The 27345-nt window shown below is 40.7% G+C and overlaps 1 protein-coding gene across 3 annotated transcripts; it reads right to left on the bottom strand.

The window, feature by feature from the left end:
• Nucleotides 1-1083: 1083 nt before the first annotated feature.
• Nucleotides 1084-21304, bottom strand: rhoh (ras homolog family member H). Of its 3 annotated transcripts, XM_078546788.1 has the most exons (3): nucleotides 21028-21304; nucleotides 16635-16873; nucleotides 1084-2416 (listed from the first exon to the last, which is right to left on the bottom strand). In XM_078546788.1, exon 3 carries the CDS (start codon nucleotides 2240-2242, stop codon nucleotides 1676-1678), a length of 567 nt encoding a protein of 188 aa, XP_078402914.1. In that variant the 5' UTR covers nucleotides 2243-2416; nucleotides 16635-16873; nucleotides 21028-21304; the 3' UTR covers nucleotides 1084-1675. The 3 variants fall into 3 exon arrangements, with proteins under 3 accessions (XP_078402914.1, XP_078402897.1, XP_078402906.1); XM_078546771.1 differs by lacking the exon at nucleotides 16635-16873; XM_078546780.1 differs by lacking the exons at nucleotides 16635-16873; nucleotides 21028-21304 and adding an exon at nucleotides 2925-3065.
• Nucleotides 21305-27345: the final 6041 nt, after the last annotated feature.

Genomic DNA, 27345 nt, shown 5'->3' with positions numbered 1-27345 from the left:
TCCCTGACAAATGTCTAAGGCTGAACTAGCCTACTCGCAAATTTGGTGTCATATATGAACTTGAGATGAGCTGCAATAAACTTCACTAATACTACATATTTCTACCCCTGTAACATCGCCTGACTCCACCTTTGCCTCAGCTCATTTGCTGCTGAAACCCTCATTCTTGCCTTTAATATCTTTAGACAATTCCAATGCACTCTTGGCCAGTCTCCCACTTTAAACGTTCTGTAAACTTGAGGTTATCCAAAACTCTGTTGCCTGTGTCTTAACTTGCAACAAGTCCCATTTACCCATCACCCCCATGCTTGCTGACCAACATTGGTTCCCACTTAAATAATGCCTTGATTTTAAAATGTCCATCCTTATTTTCAAACCTCTCTATGACCTTGGGTCCCAGTGCTCCCCAACCCCCATCTCTGTAATCTCCTCCAGCCCTCAAAGATATTGCACTTCTCTAATTCTGGCCTCTTGAGCACCCCTGATTTTAATTGCTCCACCATTGGTGGTTGTGCCTTCAACCACCAAGGCCCTAAGCTCTGGAACTTCCTCCCTAACCCTCTCTGCCTCTCTATCTCTCCTTCATCCTTTAATGAACTCTTTAAAACCCATCCCTTTGGCCAAGCTTTTGGTCCTCTATCCTCACACGGTTCAGTGTCAAACTTCTATAGTCTAAGACTGTATATAAGTACAAATCATTGTTATTTCTCCAAGTTCAGTAAGGATGCTAGCTACCCTTCAAAACCTTATTCATTGGACATTCTTACATTGTGAGGGAAACAGAAAGTGCTGACAAGCTACATGATCATGTGGGGCATCACAAACAAGCCAGATCCTATCCTGATCTGACATCAACACACATGCACTTTCCAGCATGGGCCATTTGAATGTAAGCAGAAGTGGATTCCTATCTAATTTTCCAACTTTCTAATCTAGCAATTTTTCTGTCCTATGATATCCCTGATTGAGATCAACTAAATTTATTACAGGCCAGGAGTTCAATTTTCATCCTTGGTCTGTGTGGCTCAGTATCACGCCACACTAAATCCCACTTTCTAACATGGAAAACAGCAGAGCAAACTCTGATTGTTAAAACAATTAATTTATTGATGAGTACTCTGTAAACTGATAGAAAATTACTACAAAAACTACACTTTAAACCTTCTTATGATAGTATTTGTACATGATTCTCATCACAGGTCAGTGAAAACAAGATGAAAATAAGTATAAAATTATTAAATATTACAGCCATTAAAAGTGAGTTCTTGATGCACTTTACCAATGAGTACAAAAATACAGTTTTGTTTCATCTTTAAAGTATCTTGCATGGTGGTGTCATGCAGTTCAAATTAAATACACAAAATAAGATTGTCAGCCATCTTTCCATAATGTCAAAATATTTTGAACTCCTAAAAGTCTATGACAGTCAATGCTGAAATTAATTCCTCCTCCTCGGTCATATTTTCTGTTAGCGTTCCTGACCAGAATCCACTACTTCAGTAGAAATGAATCAAAGTCACACTGATATAGATACAGGAGCACGTGTGGACAAGGCCAAGAAACACCCATATGCTACGATCAACACGGCCAGGTTGAAAGCCATTTGGGCGACAACATCTTTAGTATTTGTTGAAGAATTGGAGATTTAAATTACCATACCAGGGTCGAATGGAGGTCAGACAATTACACATTTATTGAGGTCTATGATCTTCCTCCTGCTTTGTTTTTTTAAGTGTCTGACAGCAGTCCTCACTCCACATTCAAACACTTCTTGCACCCCTCTGTTAGTAATTGCTGAGCACTCCAGGTAAGCTTGTGCGCCAATATCTCTTGCCAGCCTCTTCCCATCAACAGATGTGATGGTGCGAAAAGTGCCTACATCACGCTGGTCTGTTTGTGTGGCAATGACCAAAACTGGAACCTTTGGTAAAATATTTCTGACTTCTGGCATCCATTTATTCCTAACGTTCAAGTAAGACATGGGGTTTGCTACAGAGTAGCAAATTAAAACCACATCAGCCTGTTGGTAAGAAAGAGGACGAATTCCTTGAAATGAGTCATTTCCTGATGTATCCCAGAGTCCCAGGCTGATCTGAGTTCCATCCATAAACACATCTACCCCAGTGTTGTCATACACTGTGGGCTTGTACATATCTGGGAAAGTCTCTGATGTAAACCTCACCAGTAATGATGTTTTCCCCACCTTTACATCACCCACGAGAACACATTTTATGGAGCTCATGATGCCTTCAAGTTTCTATGCAAAACAGAGCACTGATAGCTTCAACAAGTCTTTTCAATCACTCACAGCAGGAGTACAGATTCTTCAAAGAAATGCTTTTTCTTTTTCTTTTTGATACAGCAGTTCACTTTAAAAGGATGTCATGCAGGAAGTTCCACCAAAGCCTTCTTTCACCTGTGAAACAAGAAAGAAACATTTAATGATTAAAAAGTTCTAATAAAGTGGTAGACTCAGATGCTGATTCATCACTGTTTATTTACAATGCTTTACTTCAGAATTAACAATTGGTTGACACAAAGGTTTGGTTTTAATAGTCTGGGAATTGTAAGAGGAAAGGAAGACTTAGGATTCCCACTGTCCTGGGAAAGCATAATCAGAACAGAAGGCAAAGAAATGAATTTTGACTTCAAATACAGATGGAATGAAGGCAATAACATAATTAACACAAATCTGGAATGAAATATTCCTCTGTGGGCTAGATGTCACAAAGTTCTAACCCTATTTTTAAGAGAATGACCTTACAATTTCACACCACTAGTACACAGAGGAAATCTTCCCTGATGGAAGATTTCGTTATCTGGTCACTCTTTCAAGAAGCTCTACAGAAATTTGTTAAAGTTAAAAGAGAAGTCATAAGTTAGTATTTTAACATGTTTAAACTAGCTGTTGCTGCAGACTTTACCTCGAATAATTCATTCAGCATTGACACTAATTTCCACCACAGGCTTTGCGAATAGACTTGCATGTATTTAGTATTCTTCCGTTAATGATTTTTGCTTCTCACACTGCAGTTCTATCACTTCTCACTTCTATATATATTGCTCTTCCTTCCTGGTGGCCTTGGAAACAGACATGACAACAGAGCTCCCAGCAATTCTTGACACATTCTAGTGACGTACCCAATTCTAGGGAAATAAGAGTACTAACATACTTCCTTCTAAATTCAAAAAATATTTCTCCATTCCAATACATTTCACAGAAAAGATACATGACAAGCAGGATTTACTGCTGCCTTTTCCTGACAATGTACTGGAAATGGAAAATCAGGTGAAGTCCCATTGCAATGAAAAGGGGTCGTACCAGTTGTACCAAAAGGAATCCCCCTATTAGAGACATGGAAGAGGAGGAAGAGCTACAGAGGGTCACTGGCATGTCAAAGTCCACAAGAGATGCTTTGTGCCCACCCTCCGGTACCCCAACATCCATATCAACTGACAGAGGTGAAACGTCCTTACTTCTGCAGAGGTGCGGCTGGTGATTGCTTCTCTTTGAAAAGATATACCAGCAGATAAGATTCTGAGAGGGCTTTACAGGATAGATGTCAAGAGGCTGCTTCCCTGGCTGGAGAGTCTAGAACTAACTAGGGACATAGGGCTGAATTTCACGGGGAGAGGCACTCTGCTTGCCACCGCTCCCCCCTACCCCAAGCCCCCTGGGAACAAATGTCAGACACCAGCCAACCCATGTTAAACAAGGCTACCCAGCAGCAATAACATGCTGCAGGCAGCCTTATGTAGGTGTGAGTGGGAATTCCACCCCTCAGTGGGAGGAAGGCCCACCTGCTAGAGCTTCTGGCCAATCTGATTGGCTGGCAGCTCCAGCATTCGGAGCAGCACCAGAACTCAGTCGTGGGTGCTGCTGGGACTGCAAGTAGGCATCAGGATGAAGACAGCCATGGTGTCCAGACCCAGATAAGTCCTGGGTTTTGGATGGGGAGCCTAGGGAAGGAGGGGCGGGGGGCGAGGGGGGTGGGGTGGGGACGAAGGGGGTGGGGTGGGGGGGGTTTTGTTGGCCAGACAGGAAGTGACAAAGTGGGGGTAACTTCTTGGACAGGGTGCTCCTGTTGCACACAGGGCAACTCCCAAAGGACATAACCCCCCACTTCCTTCCTGTCTTTCAACCAGTCTGATAAAAAACGGCCTACCCACTTTGGCCCGCCTGTATTATAGTGTGGGCAGTGTAATATTTGAGTCAATTATCTTGTTAGCAATCTCAACTGCCCATTAGTTATCTTTTTTAAAATGGTGGCTGGGCTGCCGATGAGACTGGGTCTGTATTCCCTAAAGTTTTGAAGAATGAGGGATGACCTTGTTGAAACTTACAAAATTCTTACAGGGTGTGACAGGGTGGATCTCGATAAGATGGCTGGTGAGTCTAAACCCAGGGGACATATCTCAGGGAGTTGCCCTGTATGCAAATGGAGCGCCCTGTCCAAGATGTTACCCCCACTTTGTCACTTCCTGCCTGGACAACAAAACCCGCCTCCCTCCCTAGGCTCCCCATCCAAAGCCCCGGACTTAACTGGGTCCGGACGCCATGACTGTCTTCAACCTGGTGCCTACTTGCAGTCTCAGCAGCACCCACTACTGAGTTCTGGTACTGCTAAGAATGCTGGAGCTGCCAGTCAATCAGATTGGCCAGAAGCTCTCGAGGGCGGGACTTCCTTAATCCTGAAATTTTAAGCCTGAGATGAGGAGTAATTTCTTCACTCAGAGGGTGGTGAATCTTTGGAATTCTATACCCCAAAGGGCTACAGAAACTCAATCATGGAGTGTGTTCAAGAGAGGAATCGACAGACTTCTGGAGACTAATGACAGCAAGGGAGATAGTGCGGAAAAGTGGCATTGAGGTAGATGATCTAACTGAATGACAGAGCAGGCTCGACAGGCTGAATGGCCTACTCCTGTTCCTATGTTCCTCTGCAGTCCCTTCTCCAGTACAATCAATCAACATGACCATAAGTTTTTTTTTTAATTCATTCATGGGATGAGGGCCCTTGTTCAGGGTCAACTACACTGCTGTGGGTCTAGGTCTGGAGTCACATGTAGGCCAGACTGACAGATTTCCTTCCCCAAAGGGAATTTGTGAACCAGGTGAGTTTTTATGACAATCGGCAATGGTTTCATGGTAGTCACCAGACTTTTAATTCCAGGTTTTTATTGGATTCAAATTTCACTATCTGCCATAGTGGGATTCAAATCCAGGTCCCCAGAGCATTACCCTGAGTCTCTGGGGTACTAGTCCAGTGACAATACCACTATGCCACCACCTGGCTCAGAAAGCCCCCAGAAACTGAGATTAAACAAGTTATCTGAACCACTTGATTCACATTTCTCCCAGCACAAGCCCAGTCGAGGCAGGGAATCTGAATGCATGGATGCACTCTTCCTGCAATCACAACATACAATGATTTCATAAAATATTTAAGTGAATAGACACTTTTGAGAAAAAAAGTTTCTCGAGTCTATCACCAGGCTGTTGGAAGTGGTTGGGTTTTACTGTGGTTTTGTAGCTTGCATTGTGGCTCAGGGAGGGGCTCAGGAGAAGCATTCAAGATTTGCCTGAGAGCCTCAATTTTTTTAAGAAGAAAAATTAATTCAGTGCCTTTCCAACTTTCATGTATACAAGCATATTCCTTTTTCTCAGTCAGGAAATTAAGGCAGAAAGGTTGTGTGATCCTTAGATAGGGAGAACCAACTCAACACTCTTCCATTAAATGCTCCTAAGACAAGCCTGTTATATTCTGCAAGCACACTTTCTGCATTAAGACAATGTACATACAAGACTGAAAGTGCTAGCTCCTCCTACAAATTGTGAGATAAAGCAGCATTGCATATCTATTCCACAGCTGTCTTTTTTGATGAAAACATTACCAGTAAACAAAAGGAAGTTACAGTTAGTCAAATTCAGTTGATGCAAATTCTCCGAGTTTTTATGAACAGTTGTAACTCCAGCCACTAGAGGTAACCTGTGCAACTTTAAAGTATGACTAGAATAATAACAATCATTATATTTCCAATCAATGCATTTCAAGTGCAGCACTTTGAGACATTATTTAGATGTTATACATCAAATTAAGTCCTCCTTTTTTTCTTTTAAAGCAATTTGTAACTCTCATTTATTATATTTGTAATATTTTTACATAATTTATATTGTACCATTAACATAGTAAAGAGTTTGCTGATTTTGTACTTTTGACAGAAGATTGTTTAGCATCTGCCATGGTTTTATGGGTAAATGTAACACTCAGGTTGATTATTGAGCTATACAGAACAACAAAGTCCCAGGTTTGATCTTCAATTAATGCCGATGTTTGTGATAATGGTCAGGACAGCAATATACATGCTACAGTTGGGCTCAGCTCTTCTAGATTAAGGAAAAGAAAATCAGTAAGACTTTCTGTTCCTGATTGCTATCCAGTGACTCCTGCTAGATAGTGTGCAGGTGTATGGCCATCGAGTGAGGTTAAGATTGTAAGTTGCTGAGAAGAAGAGTCATACGGACTCGAAACATTAACTCTGTTTCTTTCTCCACAGATGCTGTCAGACCTCCTGAGGTTTTACAGCATTTTCTGTTTTTGTTTAGGATTGTATGTGTTTCTCATGTTCTCATTGATCAAACAGCCTGCTCACACTCAAGCCTATATGTTCAGATCCCTTAACACACACTAACTTTCCCCTGGTCTGCATTCTTGAGATTTTCTTTAGGTCATCCCTAATTGATTACTCAAGGGAAACTACTGTGTCTTGTTGGGCTTGGCATAAGGCCTTGGGAAAGATGATTGTCTTTAAATAGTTTCTGCAAAAATTCAAAGGCTATTGCAACAATGCACACTTATCAGATAAAATTGAACAATGGGACTCCTCCAAAGAAGAGGTGACTGAGTAGACAGATTCCAATGAGGATGAAAGGAAGGGCATCCAAAGCTAAAGCTCCTTGGCTTACGAAAGATACACAGGTTAAAAATGAGACAGAAAATGGAGGCTTCTGACAATTGTAAGATTCACAATACAGTAGAAAACTGAGCTGAATATAGAAAATACAGAGGATACTGAAAAAAAGGAATAAGAGGGGCAAATATGGAGCATGAAAATAGATTAGTTGCTAAAATAAAAAAGGAACTCTTAGACACATAAACAGTAGAAGGGCAGTTAAAGGAAGGGTTGGGTTGATTAGGGACCAAAAACAAGATCTTGAGTACATTGCATGTGTTCACTAAAAAAGAGAGAATGCTGCCAATGTAGCAGGAAAGGAGGGGGCAGTAGTAATATTGAATAGGATAAAAATAAAGATGTACTTAAAAGATTGGCAGGCTTCAAAGTAGAAATGTCACTCAACCCAGTTGGAATGCATCCTAGGTCACTGAGGGCAGAAGAGTGGAAGTTGCAGACGTTTTGGTCACAATCTTCCAATTTCCTTTAGAGGAGGTGCAACTGAGAATAGCAGAATCTAGACCCAACTTTTGATTCTTTACTAGTCCTATTATCATCCCCCTTTGCCTTACACCATCATCCCTTTTGTAGTTTACTCTCTCCTGCCTTCCACCCCATCACTGGTTGGCCCGTTGTTCTCCCACCCCTTTCCCTGCCTCATAGTCACTTAAAACCTGTTGCATCTCTAATTTCTTGCAAATCTGATTTCGACCTGAAATCTTAAAGTTGCTTTTCTCTCTCCACAGTTGGAGAAGAAACACACATGACCTACATGAGTATTTCCAGTATTTTCTGTTCTTATTTCCTACAGAGGTACCAGTGTTGAGGGACTTCAATTACATGGAGAGATTGGAGAAGCTTGGGTTGTTCTTCTTAAAGCAGAGAACGTTAAGAGGAGATTTGATAGAAATGCTCAAATTCATAAAAGCTTTTAATAAGAGTAACTAAGGAGAAACTATTTCCAGAGGTAGAAGGGTCAGTAACCAAAGGTCACAGATTTTGGTGATTATCAAAAGAACCAGGGGCAATATGTGGAAACATTATTTTTAACACAGTGAGTTGTTGTGATCTGGAATATGGCACCAGAAAGGATGGTGGAAGTAGATTCAATGATAACATTCTAAACAGAACTGGATAAATTCTTGAAGAAAAAACAACTACAGGGCTGTGGGGAAATTGGATAGCTCTACCAAAGAGCCAAGAGAGGCATGATGGGTTGAATGGCCTCCTTCCGTACTGTATCATTCCATGATTCTATAAATCAAAGAAGGCCCAAGTATGCATGTCACAAAATGTTGCCCCATTTACTGCTGGCCCATATTAAGCCTCCTTATGATCGTGAACTCATTCATCATGCCAATCCACATATTCAAGCTGCAACTCACATCTTCAAAAAAGGCTTCATACATAAAATCATTGTAACCCAACTAAGCTGTATGATGTATGGTCACTTATTAACACCCAAAATAGGTTTCAGTTTGGGCATGTCTGTCACTCTGTGTGTATGCTCCTAAACTTGCAGCATTTGAAGATTACCTCTGTCTGCTGCAAAGCAAAATAACACAAAAAAACTAATTTAACAAGTGCAAGCTGTGCGTAAATAGCCCCAACCACCAGCAACACACGTCAGAAATTTGAACAGCATACACCCAAATTTTCCAACTACCATCCCTACAGGCATGGTTTTGTAAAGCAACACCAGAATGACAAAGGAACAGACGCAAAGTGGAGGACAGCTCAGAAATGGGAATCTGGAGGAAACTACTCTGGTCTTTCTTGCATATAGAGTGTACACATAAGCAGTGGTTGAGGAGACGACTGGGCTTTTCCCCTCATTTTGGGTACAGCTGAGGAATGAATTTTATAAATTTAGAAATAACTATATGTGATTTTATAGGGTTCTTGTTTTTTGAAGAATACTAGTCCTTTTTTCAAAAAGTATAGATATACTTTTATAGGTAGTGTGCAATCATTGAAACAGGATAGTCCAAAAAAATCTTTATTCCTCCATAAAGAATGAAGCATGTATTACAAATTCAAAATAATTACTGTAGATTGCGGCATATAAATCAGCCCAGCATATACGACCTCTGTTTTTGGAAGTCAAAATGTATCTTTAGGCCCATATTCAGCATATGAGTTAACTATTATGTTTCAACTATTAAATGCATGTTTAGGGCTATACTCGCATTAGGAGTTGGGCTCAATTTTTCAGCTCAGAAATATATGTTTACAGTTACATTTGCCTTATAAGTCGGTACATGGGATCAAGCAAGTGATACAGACAGTGTTGCACAAAGGTGCACAGGAGTTTAAAATGCATCCACAAAGAGCAGACTGCGTGTGATGATCGATGAACAGAATATTTCCCACATTTCAAAATGGCGATTACCAACACTGACGGCTCACATTTTAAACATGGCGTATAAGTTGACCCCTGTTTTTGGAAGGATTTGTCAAAGCTTCAAAGGTTGATTTATACTCTGCAATCTAAGGTAAATCGCAAAGTTGAGCAATTTGTTTTTTGCTTCCAGATGCAATCACACATTACTTTCACCAGAACACTCCAACACAAGAATTTTATGCTGCAGTTATACTGGGCTATTAGTCTGAGCCTGATAGATGCAGAGTACAGTTCATTGTCTGTGCTTCACCTGTACATGCTTATATACAGCTCTACACCCAGCCACAAAAGCTCAGGTAGGACCATGAGCTTTTTAAAAATATTTAAAAAGCACTACTTTAGGTTTGAAAATACACAAGGTAATTCCTAAGCAGTATAAAATGTGCAGAATAAAACAGAAAATTCTAGAAATATTCAGCAGATCTGGCAGCATTTGGGGAAAGAGAAACAGAATTAAAGTTTCAGGTCGATGTCCTTTCATTGGAATCCAGGTTATCGACCTGAAACCTCATTTCATTTAAAAAGTACTTGAAGTGTCGTAACCTACAATGTTATGGACCACGAGCTGGAAATTGGGATTAGGCTGGATAGCTGTTTTACGGCTTGGTTTCCTTCTGTGCAGTAAATGCCTATGATTGTCTACAGTGAAGATAAAGTCCTGCCAGTATAACATTTGATTACACAATCACTGGCCAGCACATAATCGAAACATAACTATAATGTTTAGTAATGACATTAAGTAATGAAACTATAATCAATACCCTAAGCTTCATGTGACATCATACAAAAGGTGACTGTAAAATAAATGGAAACATGAATACCATTATGTAGCACCATGAAATGGAATAGAAAGGGAAATTCCCAGGCTATTCTCATGCATTCCTGCACATTTCCTCAAAACATCTTTGGTAGCAGCTCATTCAAATGCTCAAACCTCTCTGTTGCAAGATCCTAAATGAGGAATGAAAGGAAATGAAAGGGCTTTTTCCCTCACAAATGATAAGTAAAATATGAACACTGAAAAGGAAAAACTATTTTTGTTCACACCTTAAGATGCAATCAACACAATTAATTCTCTACAATAATGCTCACATAAAGCTGTATTTGTTAAATCTTCCCTACATTAAAGTATATTCTTCAAAAATATGCTAGAACCTAGTTGCCTAAAACTGGAAAATTTGGGTACAACAAAGTATCCTGATCAAATTGAAATGAACCATATCGTGACATCTTTACACAACTCTTGTCAAGTCCTTGCAGTTACATCAACTGCTTCCAATGATCACCACAATCTGCATTGGTCTTGCATATGAATAAAATCATTTCCAACAGAGTTGCCCATATTTAAGATGTCTTAAGATGATAGCCACATTTGAATTTGTACTCAAATAGTTTTAACATAAAAATCTGTCGTCGGGAATTAATTCATCTGTCTAAATCCTTCACTGCTTTGCATTGAAAATTTTACTGGGGGCTCATGCCTCCAGTCAGCACAGTTTCTGAGTTCCTGATAATCTGTGAATTTGAAATTACAACGTTGGAGAGGCAGAATACTGTTTTAATGAGAGGAAGCAAATTGCACTATTTTGGATAGTAAGGTATGTGTAAATAATTGTATCACAATCAATTATTTTCTAATATCATTAAAATACAGTAAGTGAGCATTTAGAAATGCATGGATTAATCCAGGAGAGCCAGCATGGATTTACTAAATGCAAAACAAAAATAAAAATACCTGGAAAAACTCAGCAGGTCTGACAGCATCTGCGGAGAGGAACACAGTTAACGTTTTGAGTCCGTATGACTCTTCAACAGAACTAAGGAAAAATAGAAAAGAGGTGAAATACAAGCTGGTTTAAGGGGGGGTGGGGCAAGTAGAGCTGGATAGAGGGCCAGTGATAGGTGGAGATTGCCAAAAGATGTGATAGACAAAAGGAAAAAGAGGTGTGCAAGTTGTTTTTAACGAGATACCTATTTAGATATATAATAGAAATGCAGTAGCGTTTGTACACACACATATATATATATATATATATATATAAAAATAGATTTTCAGAAGACATTCTTAAGATATCTCAGGATAGGCTTATTAGAAAAATTCAGCGTATTGTATAAAAAGAAACGCAGCTGCATGGACAGAAACATGATCATTGGGCCAGAAACATAGAGATAGGGTAAACAAGGGTTGCTCAGATTAGAGGACTAGTCTAATATTCAGTCTATTTTTATCCTCAGTATATTTGGATCATTAGGATTTGCACATAGCAAACACAATTGCAAAATTTGCTGAATACACAAAAGTGGCAAACAATAAGCAGAACTGTATAGACAGGTTAGCAGAATGTGGATTAATGTGAAGTAATACATTTTGGAAGGAGAAGCTAGGAATGGGACAATACAATCAATGAGATGACACTGAATGGTGCAGATGAACAGGGAAACAGAGCTTCAAATATACATATTCCAGGTATTTTTATTTTTGTTTTGGATTTCCAGCATCCACAGTTTTTTGCTTTTATCTTAGTGTTCAAATATACAAATCCTTGCATATGCAAGTATCAATAGATAAAGCCATTAAAAAAGATAATAAAATTGTGGGTTAATAGGGGTGTAGAGTACAAAAGTAAAGAAGTAATAATATATTTGTACGAAATATTGGTTAGGCTGAAGTTGTTGCACCTTGTGCAGTTTTGGGTGTTTCATTAATCAAAGGACATTAAAGCCACAGAAAACTTTGATTTGCCATAATGATGCCATGGATGGTAAATTACTATTATGGGGAGAGACTTAAGATATAGGAGCAGAGGCTGTTTAGTAGAAGTTCCTAAAATTACAACAATGTTTTGATAAAAGTCCAAAAAGAAAAACTGTTTCCCTCTGGTTGCTTAGACAGTGTCACTGAGAGTGAGGACAGAGGTTAGGAGAATAGTCTTTACACAGGGTTGTTGAAGCATGGAAAACAGTACCAGACTAATCTCTATCCCACTGTGTTATTAATAATACAATCATATGACACATTATACATCAACACAAAATTTCAGCTTTACATTTATCTAAATCATTTATTAGAGTCCATTCCCAAGGAATTCTGTGGTGTTTCTTTTTCTTTATATGTACAGGATTGATTACCTTGCTGCTGATACTTTGCTATGTTGCTTGTGATCACAGCTGTAAATGCAGGGAGATTAAATAGAAGTTACCCAGGCAAAACATAAACTACAAATTTTCAGTTGCTAGCCAGGATGTCCAATGGGAGGATATTGGGTCATTATGTATAAGATATCAAAGCAGCTGGGTTAATATAATTTTCATTCGGAGGAACACAGAGGTCTTGTTTGGTTGTAGTGATGGAGAAGTTTGTAGATAGGGAGGGGTGAGCTCCTGGACGGATTTGAACACAAGGGTGAGAATTTTAAAATGGAGGGACTGGGGGGCCAGAGGCCAATATAGGTCAATGAGCTCAGGGGTGATGATAAACAGATCTCGGTGCAGGTTAGACTACATGCAGTAAGGTTTTGGATGAAGTTTATAGAGGGTAGAAAATGAGATGCTGAATAGAAAAGCATTGGAATGGTTGAGTCTAGAGGTAACGAAAGCATAGATCAAGCTATGAAGTCAAATTTGGCTCTCCAATTTAGCCTGAGTGGATCTAAGAGGGGTCTGCACTTTCCGCTGTCAACTAAGTAATTTCATTCAGCCAATTGTTGCTCAGAAAGTACTATTACTGTTACAAAAACTATATTATGCCGGCACATCAAATGAACATAGTTTGTAAAAAAAACACATTATACTTATAAAATTTGGGGTAGAAATTCCGATTGTGTGCTCACCAGTCTATGGTTTTCCAACCATCACTGTTATTTGGAACCACATCACAGGTTAGACGGTGCAAAATGAGATTAATATCCTTTTGAATCATGAATAATTCAGCCACATTACAATCCAAATGTGCAATTAACTATGTTACTTTAAATAATAAGCTATGATTATGATCTTAAAACTGAAATAATGAACATGGTATTGTACAACTTTATATTTAAATTATTTTATATTATAACGTAGCCAATTTATGATCTGTGAACAACACATTTACAAAAAATATATTGTTAGCAACTCCACAGTGTGGAAATTATTGAGTGGAGAGCTCTTTGCCTCATCAAATAATGCTTTGTTCAAGGATGAGATCAGAACTTTAGGTTTCCAATCCTATGTGATAGTGTTGCTGAACTCTTCTTCCGCCGCCTTTGTCTCTATGCTCACTTCTTTGGGCAGGAGTCCTACCCCCGTTCAATGGATCCTTTTACCCGCCTCCAATATTCTCCCTCCACTGGACCCCTTCCTCTGGCCTCTTACCTGCTCTCGTCTTTTCATTGAGAACTGTCGACATGACATCAGCCGTCTCAATTTCTCTGCTCCTCTCACCCACTCTATCCTGTCTCCTTCTGAAATTGCCACATTCCGTTCTCTTAGGTCCAACCCTGACTTTGTTATCAAACCCGCTGACAAGGGTGGTGCTGTTGTTGTCTGGCGCACTGACCTCTACTTCGCAGTGGCTGAGCACCAACCCTCAGACACTTCCTCCTACCTCCCCCTGGACCATGACCCCCCCCACCGAACATCAAGCCATTGTTTCCAGGACTGCCACTGACCTCATCTCCTCTGGTGATCTGCCCTCCACAGCTTCCAACCTCATAGCCTCCCAACCCCGGGCAGCCCGCTTCTACCTCCTCCCCAAAATCCACAAACAGGACTGTCCTGGTAGACCGATCGTGTCAGCCTGTTCCTGCCGCATGGAATTCATTTCTTCCTATCTTGACTCCGTTCTCTCTCCCCTTGTCCAGACTCTTCCCACCTACAACCACGATTCCTCTAATGCCCGATGTCATATCAACAATTTCCAGTTCCCTAGCCATAATCACTTCCTCTTCACCATGGACGTCCAATCCCTCTACATCTCCATCCCCCACCAGGATGGTCTGAGGACTCTCCGCTACTTGCTTGAACAGAGGCCCAAACAGTCCCCATCTGCCACCACTCTCCTCCGTCTGACTGAAGTTGTTCTCTCACTGAAAAATTTCTCCTTAAATTTGTCTCACTTCCTCCAAATAAAAGGTGTGGCAATGGGTACCTGCATGAGTCCCAGTTATGCCTGTCTTTTTGTGGGGTATGTGGAACATTCCTTGTCTCAGGCCCCCTCCCACAACTCTTTTCTCGTTACATCGATGACTGTTTCGGTGCCACTTCATGCTCTCAACTGGACCTTCAAAAATTTATCAATTTTGCTTCCAATTTCTACCTCTCCATCACCTTCACATGGTCCATCTCCAACACTTACCTTCCCTTCCTTGAACTCTCTGTCGCAATTTCTAGTGATAGACTGTCCAACAATATTCATTACCTGCCCACCGACTCCCACAGCTACCTCGACTACAGCTCCTCACACCCTGCTTTCTGTAAGGACTCTATCCCATTCTCTCAGTTCCTTCACCTCCATGTCATCTGTTCCGATAATGCCACTTTCCAAAACAGCACTTCTGAGATGTCTTCCTTCTTTCTTCACCAAAGTTTCCCACCCACTGTAGTTGACAAGGCCCTCAACTATGTCTGACTCATTTCCCGCACCTCTGCCCTCACACCTTCCTCTCCCTCCCATGATATGGTCCCCCTTGTCCTCACTTTTCACCCCACCAGCCTCCACATTCAAAGGATCATCCTCCGCCATCTCCAGCATGATTCCACCACCAAACACATCTTCCCCTCACCCCCCCGTCAGCATTCCGTAGGAACCATTCCCTCCGGGACCCCCTGGTCCACTCCTCCATCACCCCCAACACCTCATCACCCTCCCATTCTGCTTTCTTTCCTTAATGCCACTATCAGCACCTCCTTTTGTCCTTACCACTACTATTAACACCCCCTTTGTCCTTTTGTTCATGACATCTTTGTCAATCTCTCCTTTGTCCCCATCTATCACTGGCCTTCTATTCAGCTTCACCTGCTCCACCCCCCTTAAACAGTATAAATTTCATCACATTTTTACTTCTCTTTAACTCTGAAGAAGTCATACGGAGTTGAAACGTTAACTCTGTTTTTCTCTCCACAGATGCCGTTAAACCTGCTGAGTTTTTCCAGCATTTTCTGTTTTTGTTGTCTATGCAAAAGTGCATTTTTATTAGGCCATTATATGACACCAACATGCATCAACACAAAGTAATTTTGGTTTTACATTTATGCAAACAGTTTACTGTTCTTCTGATGTGAAACGACTCAAATTTCATTGATGTGGGACATTAACACAATGAGGTAGTATACTGCTTAAGTTTCACTGTAGCTGGAGGGTAACTATAGCCAAAATCCTACAGCTGCAGTCTGAAGAAAGCTGATGAAGCATGCACTAGGATTTTTGATAGGAGCCTGAATGGATTAGGTAGAGTCACTACCAGGTTGGTCTGTACATGGTCTATGGGAAAGTCAGACTTAATGTAGCAAATAGCATTTTCTTGCTTCGTGTTATCATGTATTGCAACATGTTTAGTAAAAAAATCAAAGTCAAACTAAAATGATCTTAAGAGAGGCAAGAGATAATAACAACAACTTGCACTTATATAGTATCTTTAATGTAGTAAAACATCCCAAGGTGCTTCACAGGACCATAATCAAACAAAAGTTGACGCCAAGCCCTCGGAGGAGACATTAGGATAGGTTACCAGAAACTTGGTCAAAAAGGTGGGCTTTGAGGAGATTCCTAAAACAGCAGAGAGAGATGGAGAAGTGGAGAGACTTAAGGAGGAATTCCAGAACTTAGAGGCTAGACAGCTAAAGGCACAGCCACCAATGGTGAGACCAGGAAATCTCTATCACTGAGCTCTTTATAAGCAATAATTATTGTAAAATCACAATGGACTAAGATGTGAAACAAAAGTTATTTACATACAGCATCAGTTATCAATGGAAGTTTCTTCCTTCAGTCATGAAATTCAAGATGACATGACCTCTAACGTGTTATCCTTGCACCACGCAGTATGACTGTTGATTCACATCATAATTCTGACAGGCACTCATATCTAACTGCCACAAGTTCCTCCTAGCTAAGCCAATAAATGAGATACCTTTATGCCTTGTATGCTGGGATATTGCTGCACAGGGTGTCAAAGATGGAACTATTTATATAACAGTTATTTTTTGAAAGGATACCTTTATGTAATTCCGCCGAAAGGATACCGATAAAAAAATTCCAAAGACCAAAGTAAGAAAACTTTCACAAAATTATACCCACCTGTGATGGACAGTGAACTATAGCAGTGGTCTGAAGCTATGTAGGTCGGGAAATTTCAACTTCTGATGACTATTCGTCACTCCTACTGGAAGTGTTCATGTGTAGAATTTGGGTGAGGTCTGCATCAAGATGTGCCACGGTACCATAATAGCTAATTGACCCTTATCCTCCTCACTCATACAGAGAACATGAGTTCAAATCCCACCATGACAATTTAAGAATTTGAATTCAGTTTAAACCTGAAAATAAAAAGCTGTTAATAGTAAAAACGACCATGAATTTATCGAATTGTCATAAAAACCCAACTGTTTCCTAATGTTTTTTAAGGAACCATGGCAATTCTGATATTTACTGCTCATCTCCAGTTGCCTGAGAAGGTGTTGATAGGCCTTCTTCATGATCTACCGCAATTGGTGTTTGTAAAAGTTTGAAACAACTGAATGGTTTAGGCCACTTCAAAAGGCAGTCAGCCACATTGGTGCGTGCCTGGAGACCAGGTTAGATAAGAATGGCAGGCTTCTTTCCCTAAAGGGCATTAAAAACCAGTTTTTAACAGCAATCTGAGAGCTTCATGGTCACTTTTGCTGGTACCAGCCTTTTATTTCCAGGTTTATAAAACCTAATTCAAATTTTCAAACTACCATAGTGAGATTAAATTTACACTCTCTAGATTGTTAGTCCAGTGCCTCTGTATTACTAGTCCAGGAATATAACGACTACAGTACCATACTCACTGCCATTATGATATTAATTCAGTACGGTTGATTATTGGCATTAAATTAATTTGCACTTAACAAACTTACTTGTGGTATTAATGAGAATTTACTAAACTGCAATAATTAAAGAAAAGATAATGATTCTTCCAGTTTATTTTTTTCATTCGTTCACGGAATGTGGGCTTTGCTGGCTGGGCCAGCATTTATTGCCCATCCCTAGTTGCCCTTGAGAAGGTGGTGATGAGCTGCCTTCTTGAACCACTGCAGTCTATGTGGTGTAGGTACATCAGACAGTGCTGTTAGGAAGGGAGTTCCAGGATTCTGACCCAGTGACAGTGAAGGAACAGTGATATATTTCCAAGTCAGGACAATGAGTGACTTGGAGGGGAACTTCCAGGTGGGGGTGTTCCCATCTATCTGCTGCCCTTGTCCTTCTAGATGGGAGTGGGCGGGGGTTTGGAAAGTACTGTCTAAGGAGCCTTACTAAAGCAAAATTAAAGTTTATTGCTTCTGATCATGTTAGTTTACTACATTGATCTACTGGGCAGTTTTCTGTTATTTGGATGTTGAGCTGGGGTTGTTTCCAACTGTGAATCCTGATATGGCAAAGACATGAATTATTCCGAAGCTAAATATTCCAAAAGTTACATGACAACGTCCTAAAAGACTCCGCCTGCAACAATTCAGTTTTGCAATTTGACCCCTACTCTGCGTGTTAACTGATCTCAACCAGAGAAGCAGATGAGGGACACTTGGCTTAAACACCACTGGGCTAGAATGTTGGTGGGGGTGATGGGGGTGGTGGGGGAATAGGAAATTAGCCAGGGTTTCCCTGTGTTTCCTGCAGTGAAGTGCCACATTTGATTTGGGCAAGGGCAACATCATGCTCAGATGGTCATGTAGCCTACTAACGCTCGCTGTGTAGGCTCACATGCAAAGAATGATTACTGATCAGAGGCGGCTAATGTTCATGGAACTATACTTTAGCACGAGTCAAGCTTTCCACTGAGGAATGCAGAAAAAAGGGAGAAAATTAGAAGAAAAATCAGAATTGCTGAAGAAAATTAACATCATATTTTGTTTCCTAGCCTACAAGTAAATGTTAGCTAATAAGACAGTAAAACAAAAGGAGCAAGATAAATGATATTGACCCAATATATGTGGGGGAGATAGACTATTGAAAAAAATGAAAGAAATCAAATAAACAGAAAACAGGAACTGTTTGAAGAATTTGTCCGCCCCACCCCCACCACCCATCTCCCCACCCCCACTCCAAAATGGTGACATTTTGATGTCACCATACATTCAAAAAGTAATCCATGAACAAAATGGAAGTTCTACCCTAACCAACAGTCATGAGCTTCCATTCATTTACTCTGGACATTGAAGCATTCTTAGAATGGATCTCACAATAAACATTGAAAGAAAATGGAGGTCCAAAATGATGTCCCTATCACTAGTTATCTTCAACAAAACCAATTTCCTGACAATATCAATTTGCCTGAAACAGGCAAATTGATATTTTTGTTTTGTTTTGTTACCCTGAATATCGATCAGTTGATACATTTTAACCCAATCTTTCTTTCAGCTGTATGGAAAAAAATATTTATTTGAGACAATAGAACTGAGTGCCACCCACATGCCTTTGTATGTGTGCGGCCCATGGAATATTATACATAACAAACCACCTCCACTGTACAATCAAGTTCCTAACAAATAAGGTAAACATATCAAACTTCCTTGCAGTACCAAACACATTCTCCTCAAAGAGTTACCTGAAAATTATTTCCAGATTAATGTCTTCCTATCGTACTTGTCACTCTAAATATCATGGATTTTGGTGAATCAAAAAGCTTTAAAGTAATTTAAACCCTCCAGTAAAATAATAAACATGTATTGTTGAAGTCTTAAAACTAAACACCAAAAATTGTAATTCCTCTTTTCAATTACTAATTTGTTTGTGTTACCTTTGCTTGGCCTCAAATTTACACATAAAAGTAACCTGGTCTAGAATTAATTTGAGGTATCACTACACTCTTTAAAAATGTTACCAACTTAATTAAATATTGAAAAAAATCTAATTGCTGAAAGTTAAATCTGTTGCATTGTTAAATTTATATTTTTTTATTACTGCACAATCCATACTTCACATCTAAAAGATTTTTTGTCCAATTGTCTAATAAAGTGTATCTTGCTGCAGAACATCAAACCTTATCGTGCAAGGCCTTTTGGCGGAATGCTGCTGTGTACAACTCACTTCCAGTAACTGGCTGAATATTTTAATGCTTTCGTCTAAATCATGATTCGGTAGAAATTGAAAATGATACATTATTTGTATTCCTATCCGAATTGCCGCACGGCATCGTATATGTTGAGATCAATTCTGGCATTTTATCGACCTTAGTACTCAAATTTCATATAAAATTATCAAGGCAAAGATGCCGACTTCTCTCCGCCGAGAAAGACTGGCACTTTTTGTTGTGCCTCTATTGTACTGAGTTAACTAATGTTCATTTTTTTTCTGACCAAATTAGACTACTTCAACAAAATTACCAACACAGCGATAAATATAATCACTTTTGAAACCCAAACTTTCTGGGATGTTGACAAAGCTTATTCAGTGCTTTCAGTTAAAATGTCAGTCCGTTCAGACATTTTGAAGATATTCTAATAAGTGTTGCTTTGAACTGAGGTTCTCGGTGTTACTCAGGCGTCTTTTTGTCATACTTGTGTACACTAGAAACAAATTGTGTGGTTGATGTACAAATGTACCTGGAGAGTGCTGCAAAATATAGGGATACATTACTCCCTACTGCTCATTATTGCTGGTTAGCACATTTGGGCATTATTCTCATGGCATTTATTCCCCCACTTCTCCAACATCACGGTACAGCTCATGACCACGTTCATTTTCTTACCAAGGTTTATTTGCTGCTCATTTCCGCCAAATTTACTCCTTTTTAAACACGATGAATCCCCTCTGCAGTTGATATTTTAAATTTTAGTTTGTTTCTTGTTCTCATTTCGCCTGGAATGCGAGAGAAAACCTGCCACCCCTCTTGCGATTAAATTCAATAAAAATAATCGCTGGCTGCCTTTAAATAACGAGGAAAATAAGGTCCAGATCCAGAAACCAGGATTTGGATTAAGATAAAAGCAAAAAAAACTGCGGATGCTGGAAATCCAAAACAAAAACAGAAACAGAAATATCTGGAAAAACTCAGCAGGTCTGGCAGCATCGGTGGAGAAGAGCACAGTTAACGCCTCGAGTCCTCATGGTCCTAAGATCTTGGTTTTGGATTAAAATCTTTCTATTTACACAGCGAGTATTCAGCAGCAGCTCGAAGTGAGGAGAGCGACAAGATCCTCTTCAAACTCACCAAAAGCCTCCAGAATCTGGGCAATTGTTCATCATTTGCCAAACACTTCGACAAATCGGAACGTGAAATCAAATGGATATTTTCCATTTTTGGGTGTTAAATAATTCAGGAAAGCTTTTCACTGAGATTTTCTCTAATTTTTTTTTATTTTCATGTTTTATTAAATTAGGTCTGTGTTTCGGATGAAATCAGCCCATATTTAGAACCCGCGGATACAATGAGTTAAGATGTCTCGGTTATTTTTTTTCTTGAATAACCCCCCACCCCGGTTTTTAGCTGCTTTATGCGCCGACCTACCTCAGGGTCCGTTCCCCTCCCTCGGCTCTTTCTGACTGGCGCAGGACAGCGCTGGCTCTGCGCTGTCGAATCGCTATCAAACCGGCGGTGACTGCTCACAAATTCAATTAGTCTTTTCTTTTATATATGAAGCTGTCCATTCCTCACGCCGAAAAACATCTTTTTCAGTTTAAGCATTAGTTCTCACGGTTCCCTGACATATCCACACCAACAATGGGCATCAAAAGGAGCACCAGGAGCCAGGTTGTGTGAGTGACTCAGCCGATGGTTGACTGACTGACTGCAAGCCTCCACAAAGGACATCCTGTGCGACAAGCAACAAATCGAAAAAGCTGTCGGTTGCAGTTTCACCTACCCTCTTGTGGTTTGTGCATCACAGCAACGTTAAAGGACAGCAGAAGTACAGGGGTGGGTGGCATCCTGATTCAAAAGAAGGCGAGAAACCCCCTAAAGAATAATGGCTCGCCGTTTTGATTTGGCTCCTCATGGAATATAACTCTGATATGGTATCAAACCTGGTTTGGAAGCGCACAGCAGCTTCTGCCCATGCATATTCAGGACATTTAAAATTTAATAGTGGCGAGCACACCTGCTCAAAGTTCTCTCTTGGTCTTGAGAAAGTAGACCTTTTCCTGGCCAGCATTTTCAGCACATTTGTATGACTTACTGTACATAGAAATTACAACTCACAGAATGATGCCATTTGCCCACACATCCATGTCAGTGTTTATGTTCCACACAAGCCTCCTCTCACTTTACTTCATCTAACCTGATCAGCAGAACCTTCTGTTCCTTTCTCCCTAGTGTTTAATTGGCTTTCCCTTTTATGCTTCTATGCTATTTGTTTCAACTGCTCCTTCTGGTAGCGACTTTCACACTTTTGCCTCTCTCCAGGAATTTATTAGTGACTATTTTACATTTATGATCCTTTGCTTTGGATTTCCCCACAAGTGGAAATTGCAAGAGGGCTTAACAAGATCAATAGGGGAGGCTGTGGCGCTAGTGGTATTGTCACTGACTAGTATTCCAGAGACCCAGGGTAATGCTCTGTGGATGCAGGTTTGAATCACGCCATGATAGATGGTGAAATTTGAATTCAATAAAAATCTGGAATTAAAAGTCTGATGATGACCATGAAACCATTGTCGATTGTTGTAAAAACGCATCCAGTTCACTAATGCCCTTTAGGGAAGGAAATCTGCTATCCTTACCTGGCCTGGCCTACATGTGACTCCAGACCCACAGCAATGTGGTTGACTCTGAACAAGGGCAATTAGGGCTGGGCAATAAATGCTAGCCAGTGATGCCTGCATCCCATGAATGAATAAAAAAATTGAGAGATTGTTTCTACTGGAGAGTCTGGAACTTTAAAAAAATTCTTTCACAGGATGTGGGCATTGCTGGCTAGGCCAGTATTTGTTGACCATTGCTAATTATCCTTAAGAAGGTGGTGGTGAACCTTCTTGAACCACTGCAGTCCATGTGGTGTAGGTACATGCAAGGTGCAAGGGGGTATAGTCTCAGGATAAGGGGTTGATCATTTAGAACTGAGATGAGGAGAAATTTCTTCACTCAGAGGATTCTGAATGTTTGGAATTCTGTACCCCAGCGGGATTTGGTGCTCAATCATTAAATATATTCAAGGCTGAGATAGATATATTTTGGGACTCTAGGGGAATCAAGGGGTAGGGGATCAGATGAGAAAATAGATTTGAGGTTCAAGATCAGCCATGATCATATTGAATGGCAGAGCAGGCTTGAAGAGCAGGGAAACAAGCCCCAGCCTGTCCAGCCCTCAAGGCAGAATTCAACTGAATGTGACACTGAGCAATAGTCATACTGAAGTCAATGTGGGTCCTCAAGAGAAACTGTCCAAAGGCTGGAATCAAATCTGGCACAAAGGGAGATGATTGTGGTTGTTGGAGGTCAATAATCACAGCCCCAGGATATCAGTTCTTCAAGGGAGCATCCTCATCTCATCCCTCTTCAGCTGCCTCATATGGCCTTCTCTCCTTCATAATGTCAGGAATGGGTTCATCCACAACCATTTCACAGTGTCAAAGTCCACTTACAACTCCTCTGATAATGAAGGAGCCCATGCCAGCCTACGGGAGGACTGGAATAACATTCAGACTTGGGCTGACAAGTGGCACATAGCATTCATACCACATAGGTGCCAAGTAATGACCACCTTGAACAAGAGAAAGTAAAACTATCTCCCTTGACTTTCAGCTGTGCCACCATTGCTGAGTGCCCTGCCATGCCTACCTTGGGAGTCACCACAAACTTAACCCAACTAGCCCTTATCAAAATCATGGCAACAAGACATTAGGTAAGGGGCAAACTTCCTAACACCTCAAAGCTTCTCCGCAAACTGCAACAGCAACTTGCATTTATATAGCACCTCTAAAGTAGTAAAACATCCCAAAGTGCTTCACAGGGACATTATCAAAAATCTACTAGGCTGAAGTTAGGAATGTGATAGAATACTCTGCGCTCACTTGAATGGTTGAAGCTGCACAAGCACACAGGCAGCTCAGAACGGTCCAGGACAGACCAGCTCATTTGATCGGTAATCCTGTCACCAGACTTAATATCTACCTGATCACCATCAATGACCATCAAAATTTTATTGGATTTTTGCACAGTTTCATATCACAATCAAAAGAATGGGAGACTTCCTGATTTATTGACATGATTTATGGCCTACACAGGGCTCCCAGTCTGAGACCATTAGAGCTGTGGAGCCTCATCCCTGCAGTCTGGAAATGATTCTGTTTTGCCATCCAGCAAAGTGCCTGAAGTGTAATGTATAGCCTGTATGTGCTTATTAAAGATATTTTCCAGTTTGGAAAAGCTAAGTCTACCTGCACACATTTTCAACAGGCCAAGAAGCCCTTGATGAGATGTAATAGCTATTGCTGTCCCACAATAGCCAGGCAAACAAGCAAAGAGTGACAAGCTCAAGGGAAAGTCCTTAATTCGAGCCAGCAAGCTATCAATCTCCCACAATAGCTAAGCTAAAACTAAAATGGACCAGATAAGGCAAGAAATAAAACAGTACAAGAAGTTCCACATGAGAAAGTAGAGAGGAAGGGTCCTTACATCAGCATTCCTATTAGCAGAACTAGTAGTAGTGTTTCTAGTAGTGTTAGTATTAATAATAATTTGTGTTTTGCGAGTGAGTCAGCTTGCTAATTCTGTGACTGCAATATGGTCTTTTAAATCTAATAAAATATACCTGCCATATGTCGATATTGGTTTAGTCTCCTTTGAAACCTATTTCACAAGGCAATTACTTTCAGGTTTCCATCTCCTGCAATACATTAAGGAGGTGAAAACATAAAGGCAAGTAACTGTCCACTGTCCAACCGACCTCCCTAACCAAGCCCCTTCCCATTGACCACCCGACCCCCACCCCCTAACTGATCAACCGAACCTGCCTGACTGATCCCCCTGTCCAACCAACCCCACACAACCTACCACCCACCACTGACCACCCGAACCCCACCCCTTAACTGATCAACTGAACCCCTTCGACCAAAAACCCCATGTCCTTGCGACTGACCCCTCCCACCAGCCAACCAACCCCCCGACTAACCAACCGACACCCCCCCGACAAAACCACCCTCCCACTGACCACACAAACCCCACGTCCACCTGACACCATCCCCCCCAACCAACAGGCCCACCCCTGCCCCCCCCCACCACAAATCCACACCCCCCAATCCTACCCACTTACTTTCTCCCTGGCTTCTGAAAGTAGCTGGACCTTTAAGCTTACCTGCTTTACTACAGCTAGTACCGTGAAAAAGGGCGCGTGGCATCCTTCCTTCTGACACTCCGGCCCTCGACTGTAGGCCTCAGGAATGCACACCTATACAGTTCTTGCCCAGCCTGAGTCAGAAGGTTGGGAGAAAAAGGAACGGCTGGATTTCCAGATAAGAAACTAGGAGCGGAGTGCTAATCAGACTCTGATTGCCACTCCACAGAAGTTCAGGCTCAATAGTCCCTGGGCTCATAGATGGTGGCCTCCAGGTGACAGCAGGCAGGGTGGTCAGAGAGTGTGGTGGCCTAGACAACTATAGGGAACCCATTTAGTGCTAAAAGGGTTAATGGAGAAGTTGAATTATATGCCTAGGCCTAAGAGAAAAATACTGCAACCTTGAGAACAATACCATCTTGTCTGACCACAGTTGTAGGACGAGCCCTGATACATTCTATTTTGTTCTTTCTCAGGCCAATGTAATCAGGATTGTGATAAGCATTTGTGTAAGTGCAACATCTGTTGTGCTGGGAACGAGAAGTTACTACTATGTGGATTGGTCAGTTAACTTATGCAAATAAGCGAATAGGTTTGTGCAAAATTTACTGATTGGCTGTAAAAATGCCATATGTGTTTGTTTGTGTGCAGGTCTGTGTGTATTCTGCTATGAGACTGTACAGTAGCTCTTTTGTGTGCTGTCTCCCTTGTGCACAAGTAATAAATGGGGTTTCTACGTATTAATGATGCCTTGGTGTGATTAATCTCCAGCAGTTTCCTGGAGGTTCCACCGAGATTACTAACCTCAAGGGTTGGGTCACGGAGCGCCAGTGTTAGGACCTCGCGGTTCAAGGACTCCTTAGTCCGCAGCAGCCCGATTTGGGCTTCTGGGATTCGTTGACCCGCGATCTGCCTTCACCTGCCTGTGGCTGACCACTCGGGGTCGCAGCCCCTGGAGTTGGTACAAGTGTGTGGGTGCGTGTTTGCGGCTCGGGGTCCGGGACCCCTTGAGCATGTGAGTGGACTGATAGGTGAAAGTACCTTAGTAGTAGATTGGGGGTCGAAGACCCTCCAAGGACTGGCTTTTTTTAGTTATTAGATAAAGAATGGGTAATATGGCATCAAAGAAACCCCATTTATTTGGTTCCCCCTCCAAAGGGAACCCCAAATGCTTATATGTATGTCCATTATGGACCTGAAAGGTCCGCTACTGAATTTTCTGTAACTTAAAAAAAAACGAATTGATCTAAGTTACAAGAGCTGTTTATGCTGAAGAGAGAGAGAGGGTACCCCTAGGGGGTTAATGAGCAATTGACAAGCAGCAGCAGAGAAAATGTGAGCTTTCGTCAGTTTGAAGGTCCCTACAGGTGGAGCCTTCAAGATCCCTTTATTCCCCCCACTGCTACTTGAAGCTTTGTTTAGAGTTAAGTTCAATATTATAGGAATATAAATACATACCTTTATATATGTGTTTGTTTGTGTGCAAGGAAGCATTTGTATGTGAGCCTTAATGTGTTTTCTTCCCTGAATTGTCTTTTGTGTGTGTAGTTGAGCATGTTAGAGTCAAAAGCCCCATATTAGATTAAAGGAAAAGTTTATTCAAACATTCCAAAGTTTTGAGTATAAGGTCTGAGTTGAGATTTCTTCAAAAATCGTAATTTGAGGGTAGTGTGAAGATAAAACCAGGCTTGCCTTTGTTTGAGATGAACCAACCCTTGTACCACCCCTTTGCAGACTAGTAAGAAATAACCCTCATCATCAGCTTCCAAGCTGATTGGGATTAATCCATGCGAGTTAGTATTCTAAAATTCTGAGGGAAAAAATTACTTGAAATTCAGAAGGATTCTAGGAAAACCAAAAGACATAAACACACGGTCTAGGTGGTTCCAATGGTTAAAAAGGTGTTTCTTTTGATGAGATGAATTAAATATTAATTAATGGAAATCTGCATCCCAACAGCACTGTAATTTGAATTTGGGACAATCTTGAGATGTAAAGTGCAGTGCAATTTAACAGGTTATTTTGAATAACGAGGATGCTATCTAAGATAAAGAATGTGTTGATAAACATACGGAAAGTATAACTTGGATACAAATCATTACACATGAAAAAGAGGTTGTTTTAATTTTGATAGTGTAAATTACATTTCTTACAAAGTTTAAAAATTTGAGGTTTGGTTTTTGATAAAGTTCTCAAAAGGGAATTTTCATTTTAAAAGGTTTGACAACAATTGGCACTAATTCAAATGCTGCAAGCTTTTGTATTTGTAAAGTCTGTTCTCAAAATATGAAGCTAAGCTCAAGACCTTGACGAAGTTTGGCAGAAATCCAATTTTTGGCGAAGTTAATTCTAAATTCTAAATTTAATTCTAAAAGAAACGGGTCAGACACAATTTAGTGGGTTACTTTTGAGACAATAAAATGTTTGAGAAGAAGATAAGGAAGCAAAACATGTCAATACCTGATTTCTGTTTTTAAAACTGTTATGAGAATATTTTATTTATTTTAAAGTCTCTCCAGGCAACCTGAACAAGATAAGATGGTAGCTGTTACATG

This window comes from Cetorhinus maximus, chromosome 1 (genome assembly GCF_964194155.1).
Source record: "Cetorhinus maximus chromosome 1, sCetMax3.hap1.1, whole genome shotgun sequence".
NCBI lineage: Eukaryota > Metazoa > Chordata > Chondrichthyes > Lamniformes > Cetorhinidae > Cetorhinus > Cetorhinus maximus.
This window is presented reverse-complemented; position numbering and strand designations above follow the sequence as displayed.